This window comes from Coregonus lavaretus (assembly GCF_964263955.1).
Source record: "Coregonus lavaretus genome assembly, chromosome: 11".
Taxonomy (NCBI): Eukaryota; Metazoa; Chordata; class Actinopteri; order Salmoniformes; family Salmonidae; genus Coregonus; species Coregonus lavaretus.
In genome coordinates, this window is record NC_139998.1 from 25,094,848 (window position 1) to 25,110,143 (window position 15,296).

The 15,296-nt window shown below is 44.2% G+C and overlaps 1 protein-coding gene across 1 annotated transcript in view; it reads left to right on the forward strand.

The window, feature by feature from the left end:
- The window catches only part of LOC311137281 (serine/threonine-protein kinase WNK1-like), a 65,374-nt gene that overhangs the window by 40,259 nt on the left and 9,819 nt on the right, over window positions 1-15,296 (forward strand). The window contains exons 4-9 of the mRNA XM_084171702.1: window positions 6,133-6,305; window positions 6,501-6,721; window positions 8,580-8,737; window positions 14,331-14,419; window positions 14,627-14,846; window positions 15,119-15,220. Of these exons, the coding sequence (XP_084027828.1) occupies window positions 6,133-6,305; window positions 6,501-6,721; window positions 8,580-8,737; window positions 14,331-14,419; window positions 14,627-14,846; window positions 15,119-15,220 (963 nt within the window). The remainder of the gene's footprint in view (window positions 1-6,132; window positions 6,306-6,500; window positions 6,722-8,579; window positions 8,738-14,330; window positions 14,420-14,626; window positions 14,847-15,118; window positions 15,221-15,296) is intronic.

Here is a 15,296-nt window from a genome sequence, read left to right on the forward strand (position 1 = left end):
AGCCTGCAAGCCAGCCAGCTAACTAGCCTAGCTAGCCAACCACCATGGTCGACATGGCTAAGTAGTGAGCTAGAGAACAATACCAACTAGTCTAGCATAGGCAGGAACCCACAGAACACAAAAAAAGAAAGCCGGCAGATATAAAGTAGAGAGCAGAGACTTACCGATTTGATAGCTGAGTTGGCTACCAAAGAAGAGCCTAGGGGTGAGTTGCTTAAGAGGGAGACGCCAACAAAGGTTGCAGGCTTCACATTCACGCATTCATTCATTGCAGGCACAGCACCTGGTTTCAGTCGGAGTCTCATTACGAATCCTGCCTTCCGCTGGTTATAGCCATCAAAGTCCTCCCGGGTGAAATGAGCACTGCATACAGTAGACGTGCCCGCGGTTCTTTTATTTTGCGGGTGTGAAGTTATATGGAGGACCTGGCAAGCCAGCCTATTCCCTATAATGTAAACTCAAACAGAATTAACTTAAAATGTGTAACTTCAAATTAAACCATCGTTTGCACAGGTTTTTAAGAAGCTGGGGGAGGGTGAAATGAAAACTAACACTAGCTATGGACGAAGGAAAACTACTACAACGCTCGCTCGACTACCACTACCAAACGCACAGAAGAAGAAGAGCAGTTTTTCGCATGAATTTTATATGGTTTCTTCTTCATGGATGTACATGGTTGCTCACCAACCCCAACACTTGGTCTTGAATGTAATTACATGCTAGCATGGCTAGTAGCTAACTTTAGCCAGCTGGTGCTAGCTAGGTAGCACCGGTTCTCCATATGATGTTGACAGTAGTGCATTGTGGGTAGTTTAGAAGATATCCGAAAATAAGTTGATGAATATTTCAAAACCCCAAAACATCACCTAGGTTACTACAAGCTTCACGCCATTGATCTACGTGTCAATATGGGTGGAGTGGAATCTTTGGAGCATCGGAAACTTTTTGGTAACGTTACATTCTCACCGGTGCCACTCATTCACAAGGGGGTGATAGCAACGTTTTTTTTATTTTTGTCATTTCATTTTTTGAATGCAAGAAAGATTCGCCTTCACTTGCTAGTAGTAGCTAGCTGGATTTAGCCTGGCTAAAAACATAGCAAGCTAGCTAGTCTTTTTAGCTTCCCACAGCTCCATGTAAATTAATCAGATTTATAATGCAAAAATATGCCCTGGCAAATATTCTTATACTTGCCGGTGCAACCTAAAACATTCAAGTCTGATAGGCTACTTGTGTATTAATTCAGATATCAGCTAAAAACAGGCTTCACACCAATCAAATCACTTCCTAAGCAAAACATCATTTTCGTTGTTTCTGGTCTGCTTGTGTTGATGTCTTGCAGTAGCTAGCTTGCTAAATCGGCTATTTCCTAAGCCATGGATGGAGATGGGGATTTGGACTTGTGGTTTTGACTTAATTCTCTGTACAGGCCAATGATTGATGGCGATTCTGAACTAACCATAACATTAATATGTTGTGCCACTGGCCTGCGACAGGAATGATACGGCGCTTCTCAATTTCCAGGTAGTACAAAAGTATGTCGAATGCCGGATCGTATTACAACAAAAAACGGCATTGCAACACTGCGCTACGCTCCGTAGCTTCCATCTCTGTATTGTGAATTCACACAAGTCTTTGACCACACTACATTTTTATTTTGAGTAAAAACTCATGCTACCTACCCTTTAACACTTCTACATTCTGATCTTGTGATAGGGTTTTCAGAGAAAGTGTGCACACACGTGTGTGTTTTGTATGTGCATGTGTAGGCATAAGCTGGTGTGTATGTTTGTGTATTTCTGCGTGAGCATGCTGTGGAGAGGTAGGCTCTGAGATTAAGCTCTTCACGTGAGCTAGGAGACGGTGGTTAAGTGCTACTGTGTGTTTACTAAGCTCTAATCTGCCCCACTGACTCTCTCCCTCTCCTGGCCTCCTCAGTCAGTTAACCATTGCTCAGACTGGGTACAACCCAGGTAACAGAAGAGGGTACAGTAAACTACAGTACAGCTCTCACGTGAGGAGACACAGTTTAGGGTCCCAATTCCAAGTCAACCCCTAGACTATGCACTTAAAGGACAACTCTGCACTTATAACATTTGGTTTGTTATTATGAAGTATTTAGTAATGTCCTACACAGTTTGTGTAATTTTATGATTTCATGTCTATTGACTGTTTAGTGATGGGCAAAACTGGACATTTCTTCTCGGTGACTGTTTCAATTAGGATCCCTGAGATGACTAATACAATAAATTATGGACAGTAATTTCTGTTGATCAAGGCTCGAACTCCCATGATTCCATTTGGCAAACCCCTCCATCACCGTCAACCGAAGTTGCCGCTCCGGCGGCCATTGTGCGCTTTCCAAGTAGCCTATATTTTCGTATTGAATTACTTGTAAACGTCATACTTTTTATTAGTTCCAATAGACCTCCAGTGTTGTTGGAAAGTTGCTTGGACAGTCGCTGAAGCTGTATTTGTCTTTTATCATTGAAGGCACTTTATTTCAGATGCAGCAGGTTAAGCTACTTAGCTAGCTAGCATTACTAACGTTAGCACCAAAGATACAGGCAGAGAGACTAGGATTCCGTAATGATTTGTGTGTAAATGTCAATAAATGTTGTGTTCTAACAGGCCTACATGTTGTTTGGAGTGTTTAACAATCGCTAAGATTAAACTGCTGTTATTGTTGCAAACACTTTTTCGGATGTAGCAGTCGGGCTAGCTAGCATGGTAACTAGATACAGTAACTGTGTTTTGGTTAGCTTAGCTAGTTGGCATCTAAATTTGAATTGGATTGCAGTTGATTGGTGTCATGACATTCATGCAAGCATTATAGTATATTTACAACCCAAAAGTAATGTGAAATGCACTTGTAACTTATGACGTATATATTTAGACTAAGCTTCATCTGGGCTTCATAACCAGCTTGCTAAACTAACTGCAGGCTAACTAGGCGGAGTATTGCATCATGGGAGGCGAAATGCACCCTGGGAATTGTAGTATGCTGTAGACGAGGCAATACAGAAGCTTCAAAATGACAAAAACAAGGAATTGTGCAGTATGACTAACAAAAAACGATAAAACATCAATGTGTATCAAATCTTACAGTAGTGCATATAACAGAATATTAACTGGTTATAAAGTGGCAGTATTGTCCTTTAACTGTAGATCAAAAAAATTGGATTAGAATTAGCAAGAAGGCGAACATTCCAAGGAGATAGTGAAGGAGAATATATCAGATAGAAAGGCATCTGATGGTTAGACTGCTCTGAAAGCTAATTCACATAAGTAATGGTACTAAGTCTTTCTGCGTCATCCCTCCAATGTAAATCTACCTTTATACTAGTGATTAGGACTGTGACGATACCAGTATCGCAATATTTTGAAGAATGCAGCTGTTAAATGCTGCCGCAGATGTTTTTCATGGCTGTTTCCATATGCACTGCAGAACGAGAAGAGAAAGGGGAACTACTGGCCCACGCCACGGGCATAGCAGATGGACTGAAACTAGGTCTGTTAGTCAGAGAGCAAAGCAACCCCCTCGCCCCATTTCTCAACCTCAGCCCTTATCCAGGCTCAGGGTCATCCCTCCTCCTAAAATATACTCTGGTTCCCTGTCACCCCCTCACCCCTGTGTGTCCCCTCCCTACAAAAAACCCTGCCTTTTGTCCAAAGAATCCTCATCCCTCCACTTCCCGTCCTCCAAAACCCCCTCCCTAGTAACCACCCCCCCACAGACACCCAACACTTATCAGTCTGACCAAAAGCACCAGAGCCAGAACAGCTCAGTTCCTCTCTAACCACAGTGCAGTGTGCTGTTTCATTGCTCTTTTGTTGAGAGATGTCAGTCTGACCATGGAAAGCTGTCTCTCTCTTTCTCTGTGCTCTCCTCACACAATAGGGAGCGTTTCCTGGACAACCTGGCCACTTGCCAGATCTTACACTGAGGTTGTTTTATATGGTGGTCTGGTCTCTGGTCTGGGTTGGCACTTTTGGCAGATCGGAGTGCAAATGTAGGCCTAGCAGTGTATCTGGCGGTGGCAACTGGCAACCCTGAGACTGAGGCATAAAGGCCTCAGGCCTGTGCACAGACTCTGTGGCCTTTTTACTGTTGTTTTAGTATTTTAGTATTTGAATAGGCCTATTGTCAAAGTGAAATTTAGACTTTTAGTTAGAACAATTTATTTGCTGGCTCTCTTGGTAAAGAAAATGTGTTGAGTTTTATTGGTCCAAGAATGAAGGCATTGGCGATCATAAAGTGTTCAAAAGAGTTATAGTCTACAGATGCATGAAGGTATCTGGTTTGACTTGTAATTTATATTCTGTCAGGGCTTTAGGCTGGCCACCTGTTGAATGTTACCAGACGGAGCTCTATGTGTTTGGATAAGAGTGCACTATGAGAAGCCTAGGCATAGTAGTAGTGAGTGTACCCTACTTAATCTGACTTGAACTCTTTATCAGCAATCAATTGTTTCAAATCAATGCATGAAGCTGTATTGTATATTTTGTGGTAGGCTAGATTTGGCTGTTTGAGTAGAGCCAGCAGTTTTTTTCGGACCACCTGACCAAGAAACACCCGTCCCTACTGATGAGAAATGTTAAGTGGTATGATTTGCGATGGTAGACTGAGGGGAGAAGGTTAGTAAACAGGATGAATGAGGTTTTTCACCTTCCCACTTCACTTTTGTCTCTCTCGCTCTGTCATGCTTTGGCCCTTTTTGTTTTCTGTTTGGTGGGAAAGTACGCCAAAGCTGCACACATTCCTCATGTCACTGCCCTATGCCAGAGAAAACAGGCACAAAGTCCTACGCCCGTTTGATAGTGTGAAAGTTATTTCAATTTTACCTCTGCCTACATATTTACATCAAATTATATTGAAGTTTAAAGCGATTCTCCAGTATTGTTTACTTTTTAGCCAGTAGTTTTGAAAGTAGCACTGACCAGCCAAAAGGGATCTCAGAAAATGGCGTACTACGTCCCATATGTGCAGTTTAACTACATTACCAAAAGTATGTGGACACCTGCTCGCGAACATAGTGAAGGGAGATCTTAATGCGAAGGGGCCTAGCCCGAACCATGAAAAACAGCCCCAGACCATTATTCCTCCTCCACCAAACTGTACAGTTGGCACTATGCATTGGGGCAGGTAGCGTTCTCCTGGCATCCGCCAAACCCAGATTCGTCCGTCGGACTGCCAGATGGTTAAGCGTGATTCATCACTCCAGAGAACGCGTTTCCACTGCTCCAGAGTCCAATGGCAGCGAGCTTTACACCACTCGAGCCTACGCTTTGCGTTGCGCATGGTGATCTTTGGCTTGTGTGCGGCTGCTCGGCCATTTAAACCCATTTCATGAAGCTCCCGACGAACAGTTCTTGTGCTGACGTTGCTTCCAGAGGCAGTTTGGAACTCGGTAGTGAGTGTTGCAACCGAGGACAAATTATTTTTACACGCTACACAGTTCAGCACTTGGCGGTCCCGTTCTGTGAGCTTGTGTGGCCCACCACTTCGCGGCTGAGCCGTTGTTGCTCCTAGATGTTTCCACTTCACAATAACAGCACTTACAGTTGACCAGGGCAGCTCTAGCAGGGCAGAAATTTGACGAACTGACTTGTTGGAAAGGTTGCATCCTATGACGGTCGCCAAAGTACCGAAACATGTCTTTAATATAATTTGATTAATATATGTAGGTCTATTCGTACTTGTTCTTTATGAACTGTAAAGCGCATTTGTCCAACTCACGGTGACTATACAGCTTTGAAAGAAACAAGTGATTAAGTATTTTGTCCCAAGCATGCTCTTAACTGAAAGCTAGCTGACAGAAATGTCAGGATTTGCCCTCTTTCCAAAAGTTTAGTGAGCTAAACACGCATTGCAAATCCCCACACTTAAAAAAGCAACAGCATGAATGCTTCAGTGTTTCATACCTTGCTGCCAAGACATAGAGCCACTTTCACTTTGACATCATACTAGTAAAAGGCTGCTGTTCGCATTGTTATTTGACCTTTCCTGAATGAAAAGAGTATATGTCATATTGTCTGTAAGCTAAATCTACTCTCAACTATAGACCTGTGTTTATTCTCTCTCCCCTGACTGTCTGTAACACTGACGTTCCTATGATTCCCCCCCTGTAGGACCGTAAGCTGTCCAAGTCGGAGCGCCAGCGGTTCAAGGAGGAGGCGGGCATGCTGAAGGGGCTGCAGCACCCCAACATCGTCCGCTTCTACGAATCCTGGGAGGTCCCCGTTAAAGGCAGGAAGTGCATTGTGCTGGTCACAGAACTCATGACCTCAGGAACACTGAAAACGTGAGTATCACTCTTACACACAGACGTCAACACGAGTCCAGTGCTGGACATCATGCAAATGTTGTTGCCCTCTGCTGTGTTCTTTCTTATGATCGTCATAATTAAACTGTCTGTACTAGATTTCCGAATCAGTTAATTTTAATGAGGATGGTTGTATGATGTCCATCTTTAACCCCATATTGGTCTGTTCTATAGGTATCTGAAGCGTTTCAAGGTGATGAAGATTAAGGTTCTGAGGAGTTGGTGTAGGCAGATCCTGAAGGGCCTTCACTTCCTCCACACCCGGGCCCCTCCCATCATCCACAGGGACCTGAAGTGTGACAACATCTTCATCACCGGCCCCACGGGCTCCGTCAAGATAGGAGACCTGGGATTGGCCACGCTCAAGAGGTCGTCTTTCGCCAAGAGTGTCATAGGTAAGACCCCAATATCACCCACTACCTTTTACTGTGCCCTGCTTTCCTCCCCACTACACTCCACTGGGGGATGTCTTGTTTAAGGTTATTATACTGTGGGTGACATTGAGGTTATGAAGGGTTGGATTGGGTGGGTGGGGGTTAGGTTTTTGTTTCTGATCATCTTTTTTGGACTGACAATGTGGTTCGAAAACAGACCACAATGTTTCAGCTCTCTAATCAAACCACAGCTCAAGCGGAGGCCAGGTCATGGGGAGACCCACAAACCCTCTTCTTTACACACACTGTCATGTCAGCGAGTCCGCCAGGGCTGGTTACTCAGTGACAATTTATTAGATCATCTTTTTCCTCCACAAAGTGAAAGTTCACTGTTTCAGGCTCCTACTGAGAGTAAGTAGCGCCTCCAATCTCTCCGTCTCTCTGTGAAATATGAATCTCAATCCACCTGTCATGCCTTAACTGTCAGGCTAGCCAGACCAGGGCTACAGGTATGGCCTCTGGTTCTGTCTCCTGTCTCAGACTGGTCTTTGCTCTGTGGTTTGGAAATATGTGGTCTGTTTGCCAGTGATGCCAATAACGTTTCCCGTTTGTCTCTCTCTTTTTTAAGGGTTTGCTCCCACAGGTTTTTGTCAGTGTTTGTCTCTGTCTTTTAAACAATTTTAGGAGCGCAGAGAATGTCTGCTTCTTTTTCTGTCTGGAAAGCCCTCCTACCCACTTCTCCTTTATCAGCCTTTTGTTTTTCTTTTTTTCTTTCACACTTGGGTATGTTTTGAAACTGTAGGCTCTAGCCTCAGCTGTGCCCCATTCTGCAGTAAAGGAATAAATAGGGTACTGCTGGTCAGTAAGTATTTGCTATTATGGGCATGGTAAGTGTGCGAGTGCACTGTGACACACATCTTACAAAAACCAATTCATTTCAAATAACCATTTTGAGTTTTTCTGTGTAAGACCCTCAGAAGATTGAGAGCAGTGTATCTGCTATTTGAATAAGGCTGGTGTCCAGACACACACTGTCTCAGTAACTAGCTATGGGATCTGCTTCTCTCAGCCCTCACCGTAACACCTTACTCCCTAGGTCAGGGTTCTTCAATTCCGGTCCTGGAGGGCCGAAACACCTCTGTTTTTCATCCTCTCCTTCTAATCAGGGGCTAATTCAGACCTGGGAGACCAGGTGAGTGCAATTAACTACCAGGTAGAAATAAAAAACAGAAGTGTTTCGGCCCTCCAGGACCGGAATTGAAGAACCCTGCCCTAAGTCAATGAGGACAGGTAAGTCGGACTACTTAAAGGTAAGTTTGTATGAAACGGGTTATGTTTGGTTGTGAAAGGTAAGGTCTTGACACAAGTTATTTCCATAGCTAGTCTTACGATTCGTGCCCCTTCTCTGCCACTTTGAGGCCCCTGATCATTGGCACTCAACTCACTAAACGGGTTCTGATAGGTAAACTGGGTCATTCTACAGTGTCACTAGTTCAACTGACAGGTGTCTGTCTAACACCAGTCCCCCCCCACAGTGTGTTCTGTACACCAGCCATCTTCTTTAGACCCCCTATACCAGGTGTCACCCCCCAGATAACCAGGTCTTACACAGAGAAATGTGTGCCTATTTCACTACAGTCTAACTGAGCCCGGCTTCCCCCCCCCCTTTTTTTTTGTTGCTCTTCTCCTCCCCTCTCTCTCTTTCTCTACTCTCCTCTCGCAGGTTCTGCTCACCCGGAGGCAGCGGCGGACGGGTCACTCTTCCTCCTCCTTTTCCACTTGGTTAGAGGAGAAGAGGGGCGTTTTGGGTGTGACACTCCGAGAGGGAGACGGACACAGAGAGAGACACAGAGTTCTGAATGGTTGTATTTGATTTAAGGTACCCCTGAGTTCATGGCGCCTGAGATGTATGAGGAGAAGTACGACGAGTCAGTGGATGTGTATGCCTTTGGGATGTGCATGCTGGAGATGGCCACCTCAGAGTACCCATACTCCGAGTGCCAGAACGCTGCACAGATCTACCGCAGAGTCACCAGCGTAAGTCTCCCCCGCCTCAACCCCCATTCCATGAACCCCTCTCCCTGTTGTCCTCCCGCTCTGCCACCCCCTCTCCTCACTCCGGTTCCCTCTTTACTTGTCCCATCTCCTCCCTGTGTGCTTTCCCCCTCCTTGCTGTTCTCTCCATTTTGAGCACAGTTATTTTTCATTTGCATCACTGGCCTTCCTTTGCCACTCTCTTTCTCTCCTGTCTTTATCGCTTTCTCACCCCTCTTTCTGTCTTCACCGTGAGTCCTCTTCCTCCCTCTCTCTGTTACCTCTTTCCCCTCCTCCCTCCAATTCTCCCCCTCTCTATTTCTCTCTTTTCCAGTTTTTCTCGCTCTGTCTCCGGACGCGTGTGTGTGGAATGTGTCTATCAGTTGTGTTGCGTGTCTGTCAGTTGAAGTGAGGAGTGTGTGATTGATTGGAGGAGTGTCTGCACTGTCCGGTTATTTCCCTCTGGCTGATACTGTAACTGGGCTTTGCTTGGATCCAAAGGAGGAGCACACACACACCTCGTCATAGATACTCCATGATTTATGGTTAGAAATGGGCCTTGAAGGTGAGCCTATTTTCTCACCATTCAGCATTGCCATTCTAGTAATGTAATCTCTGCTGCCACTCTCAATGAGCACAGTTGATCATCATCTACACTGGGAGGTAGTAGATACACCTCACACTCGCCTTTTTATTCCGTGAGCGCTGCACGACCACGGTGGGAAATTAACTTTTTGGTCCACCAGCCACTGTCACAGGTAGATTTAAAAAATCTACCAGCCACTCAGATTTTTTACCAGCCAAAATATATGCCATAATTACAAAAAAATAAAAATAATCATAAACGGATGAGCATGCTTTCTGTTTTTCTAAGACAAGAAATGTATTACTATACTGAACAAAAATATAAATGCAACATGCAACAATTACACAGATTTTGCTGAGTTACAGTTCATATAAGGAAATCAGTCAATTGAAATAAATTCAATAGGCCCTAATCTATGGATTTCACATGACTGGGCAGGGGAGCAGCCATAGGTGGGCCTGGGAGGGCATGGGCCTTCCCACAAAAGGGCATTATTGCAGACAGAAATACTCCTCAGCACCCCTAAACCATCTCCCCCCCAGACGATCCCGCAGGTGAAGAAGCCAGATGTGGAGGTCCTGGGCTAGCATGGTTACACACGGTTGAGTGGTGGGTTGGACGTACTGCCAAATTCTCTAAAACAACGTTGGAGGCAGCTTATTTACATTTTAGTCATTTTAGCAGACGCTCTTATACAGAGCGACTTAGTTAAGTGAGTGCATACATTTTCAGCTTATGGTGGGGAAATGAACATTAAATTCTCTGGCAACAGCTCTAGTGGACATTCCTGCAGTCAGCATGCCAATTGCATGCTCCCTCAACATGAGACATCTGTGGCATTGTAATGTGACAAAACTGCACATTTTTAAAGTGGCCTTTTATTGTCCCCAGCACAAGGTGCATCTGTGTAATGGATTATCTTGACAAAGGATAAAATGCTAACTAACAGAAATGTAAACAGATTTGTGCACAAAATGAGAGAAATAAGCTTTTTGTGCATATAGACAGTTTCTGGGATCTTTTATTTCAGCTCATGAAACATGGGACCAACACTTTACATGTTGTGTTTATATTTTTGTTCAGTATAGTAAGAAGTAATGAGGTATATTTCTTAATTTAATAAAATGTTTGTGACCTGCGTCTTTTAACCAATGTATGTTAAAATAAATCATTTAGATAGTAAAAACAGAAACAGTTCTACAACTGAACATCAAAAATCTACAAAGTGCCTACCCTGCTACAAAAGGCTGAGTGATATGGCTTATTTATTATTCTAGTTCAGGGTGCTACGCTGAATTTTTTTTACAAGATGTGCTCCTAAGTAGAAATGTAGAATCTCACAAATAAATCTAGGAGAACAATGAAAGTATTTGTGTTTTCATAAGAAATTAAAAGTTCATCAATAAAAGCATTGCCTTTAAGGGATGGGCCATTACCGTGGTGACTTGGGCACTCGCTTGTCTGTGATGAAAGAAAATCTCTGACTGTGTCTTCCTAGCAGCAAACAGTTGCAGCAAACTCAAACTAACATTGAAAATCAACCTAGCGTGTGAGCAAGACTCAACTGGCCAAGAAACACAACGAAAAAGTCGCACTTTAGGAGCCTTTCTAGTCAATTCGACCAACTTCTTTGGATAAAAAATTTTTCCCCAAAATGCTCTGTGTGACCACCTGCCAACGTGGCTGGTGAAATAGACATTCTTACCCACCAATTACAAAATCTACCCGCATTTGGCAGGGTTGGTGTTAATTTCCAACCCTGCTTACGCCACAGGTTCTTTTACCTCAGCTGAACATTGTTGAACTCCCTTGATAAGTAACTTGCATTCCAGGAATCAGTATACACAACATACTTATCGCTATGAGAAAATCAGAATGGTGCGAACTTATGACTGTCTATCAGAGCTGTCTTAATGTGACTGTGATTACAGCTGTTATCCAGCCCTCCATATACAGTGGGGAGAACAAGAATTTGATACACTGCCGATTTTGCAGGTTTTCCTACTTACAAAGCATGTAGAGGTCTGTCAAACATCCAGAAAATCACATTGTATGATTTTTAAGTAATTAATTTGCATTTTATTGCATGACATAAGTATTTGATACATCAGAAAAGCAGAACTTAATATTTGGTACAGAAACCTTTGTTTGCAATTACAGAGATCATACGTTTCCTGTAGGTCTTGACCAGGTTTGCACACACTGCAGCAGGGATTTTGGCCCACTGCTCCATACAGACCTTCTCCAGATCCTTCAGGTTTCGGGGCTGTCGCTGGGCAATACGGACTTTCAGCTCCCTCCAAAGATTTTCTATTGGGTTCAGGTCTGGAGACTGGCTAGGCCACTCCAGGACCTTGAGATGCTTCTTACGGAGCCACTCCTTAGTTGCCCTGGCTGTGTGTTTCGGGTCGTTGTCATGCTGGAAGACCCAGCCACGACCCATCTTCAATGCTCTTACTGAGGGAAGGAGGTTGTTGGCCAAGATCTCGCGATACACGGCCCCATCCATCCTCCCCTCAATACGGTGCAGTCGTCCTGTCCCCTTTGCAGAAAAGCATCCCCAAAGAATGATGTTTCCACCTCCATGCTTCACGGTTGGGATGGTGTTCTTGGGGTTGTACTCATCCTTCTTCTTCCTCCAAACACGGCGAGTGGAGTTTAGACCAAAAAGCTCTATTTTTGTCTCATCAGACCACATGACCTTCTCCCATTCTTCCTCTGGATCATCCAGATGATCATTGGCAAACTTCAGACGGGCCTGGACATGCGCTGGCTTGAGCAGGGGGACCTTGCGTGCGCTGCAGGATTTTAATCCATGACGGCGTAGTGTGTTACTAATGGTTTTCTTTGAGACTGTGGTCCCAGCTCTCTTCAGGTCATTGACCAGGTCCTGCCGTGTAGTTCTGGGCTGATCCCTCACATTCCTCATGATCATTGATGCCCCACGAGGTGAGATCTTGCATGGAGCCCCAGACCGAGGGTGACTGACCGTCATCTTGAACTTCTTCAATTTTCTAATAATTGCACCAACAGTTGTTGCCTTCTCACCAAGCTGCTTGCCTATTGTCCTGTAGCCCATCCCAGCCTTGTGCAGGTCTACAATTTTATCCCTGATGTCCTTACACAGCTCTCTGGTCTTGGCCATTGTGGAGAGGTTGGAGTCTGTTTGATTGAGTGTGTGGACAGGTGTCTTTTATACAGGTAACGAGTTCAAACAGGTGCAGTTAATACAGGTAATGAGTGGAGAACAGGAGGGCTTCTTAAAGAAAAACTAACAGGTCTGTGAGAGCCGGAATTCTTACTGGTTGGTAGGTGATCAAATACTTGTCATGCAATAAAATGCAAATTAATTACTTAAAAATCATACAATGTGATTTTCTGGATTTTTGTTTTAGATTCCGTCTCTCACAGTTGAAGTGTACCTATGATAAAAATGACAGACCTCTACATGCTTTGTAATTAGGAAAACCTGCAAAATCGGCAGTGTATCAAATACTTTTTCTCCCCACTGTATATGTAGCGCCAGGCAGTCTCCTGCTGTCTCTATAGACCTAATCTCTGTTACCCAGAAGTAAATTCTCGTGAAATATGGTCAGCTTCCTTATTTAGATTCCTCCCTCCCTCCCTGTAACAGCCCTAGCCACTAATCTTCAAAGGGTGGGAGTGTCCCCATAACTCCTAAATTCACATGTAGAATTAGATTAGTGGCCCTCAAAACAGGCCCAGGGTACAGTGGGTACTGTAGCTACTGAACCTTGCTCTGAGATGAGAGTGCTGTAACTGGTGACTCCCCCAAGAACTTCATTTGGGACATTCAAGTACATCACATTCAATTACATGAGTTTGAACACTAAGCATGCACTGCAGCCCAATAAAGTGTTATACTCTGTTCTCATACAGTGCTGCTAGGAGGCGACAGGGCAACGCCACAGAACGTTCAGATATAAATATATTATGTAGAACAGACATACTTCTGGCATGTAGAATATAGAATAATTTCAGCTTTGTACACAACATTTCTATCTGCAACCGTGTGCCCTCCAGAACGCATCCCTGAGTAGACCAGGGCCCAGTTTCCCAAAAGCATCTTAAGGCTACGTTCATCGTTAGAACCTTTGTAGGAGCATCATTAAATCTCCGAGCTATTTCCCAAAACCATTGTTACTAAAGTTGCTCTTGAAAATGTTTAACTGCCTCAAAACACTCGTAAAACAGCTAAGTACGTCATTAGATGCTGTTTTGCCCTTCCGCGTCACTTTATACACAGAAGATGGCCGCTAAACACAAAATCAGTATGTTTATCTGTCTTTGTGACCGCCAATAACTTCAACACGAATGTGACAATGACTACAAATGCAAAGTTGCCCGTTTCTGTGAATGATATAAAGACGCTTCAAATGAAAGCCAAGATTACTGTATTAAAAGATAAATACAGTATAGGCTACATAGACCTATATATTTCAATGATATTGAAATTTCATGTTAATTCAATTGAGTTTTATTAAGCTATTTGTACGCTTTATAGCTATTTGACTCAATATATTTCATGATGTGTAAGGTGCGCAATGATGTGCCAAATCTTGATTTAGTCCATTATTATAGTATAAGCATTAGAATAAGCCGCATCAAAATGTGTAGCCATAAGTGATTATATCTGTCTAGGAGCTGATCCATCATCAGTATTGTGGAATAATTATAATGTTTAGATTGGAAAGGGAGAACACTGATCCGAGAGCAGTGCTGCCTTTCTTTAGATCCTATCAGTATCAACACAGGCCTCAACGACGCACTTTGCGAATGTACTCTCTGCGTGGTGTTTTGGAAAACGCATGTTACATCTTCGGACAGAAAGATGCATCGTTAAAACACACGTAAGCTTAAGTGCCATTGGTATCGGGGAAACCATGCCCAGGAAGTTAGAATCACGGAAGCAGAATCTTTCTATGTTGACAATGTGTGGGTTGTTGACTGGGAGTTGTGTGTGTGTGTGTGTGTGTGTGTGTCCTATAGGGGGTGAAGCCGGCCAGCTTCGACAAGGTGGCCATCCCCGAGGTGAAGGAGATCATCGAGGGATGCATCCGACAGAACAAGGACGAGAGGTCAGCTCACACTCACACTCACATTCTGGTCATTTAGCAGACACTCTTATCCAGTGTGATTTCTGCAACGTCCAGCTATAGAGACACCGATGCAGGGAGAGTATTCATACTCATGCACCCAGGACCTTCTCAAAATGAGACGAGTTGAAAAGGGTTTTGGTGTGATAAAAATATCTGTATTGATTTGACTCTCCCCGTCTCTCCAAGGTACTCGATAAAGGACCTGCTGAACCATGCCTTCTTCCAGGAGGAGACCGGGGTGCGTGTGGAGCTGGCTGAGGAGGACGACGGGGAGATGGAGGCCATCAAGCTGTGGCTGAGGATAGAGGATGTCAAGAAGCTGAAGGGGAAGTACAAGGACAACGAGGCCATCGAGTTTTCCTTCGACCTCGGCAAGGACGTCCCCGAGGACGTGGCCCAGGAGATGGTGGGTGACAATGCGATGTCCACTTCAAATAGTTATTTCTGCGTCCCAAATGGCTGTCCACTTCAGAGAGAGATTGACTACACCCCAAATGGCACCATATTCCCTATATAGTGCATTACTTTTGACCAGGGCCCATAGCGAATAGGGTGCCATTTGGGTCTTAATTCTTCCTGATTATTTAGGAGTCTTTCAAGTCCTAATACTGCCCTGGTCCCTTGTTCTGCTCTCTCTCTCTCTCTCTGTGTGTGTGTGTGTGTGTGTATCTGTCTCAGGTGGAGTCTGGCTACGTGTGTGAAGGGGACCATAAGACCATGGCTAAGGCCATAAAGGACAGGGTTTCCCTCATCAGCAGGAAGAGGGAGCAGAGGCAACAGGTCTGTACCAGCTCAATGGAATCTTAGGTCTGAATCCTGCATGTAAAGTTTAATGGTATTCCAATCAAATGAATTA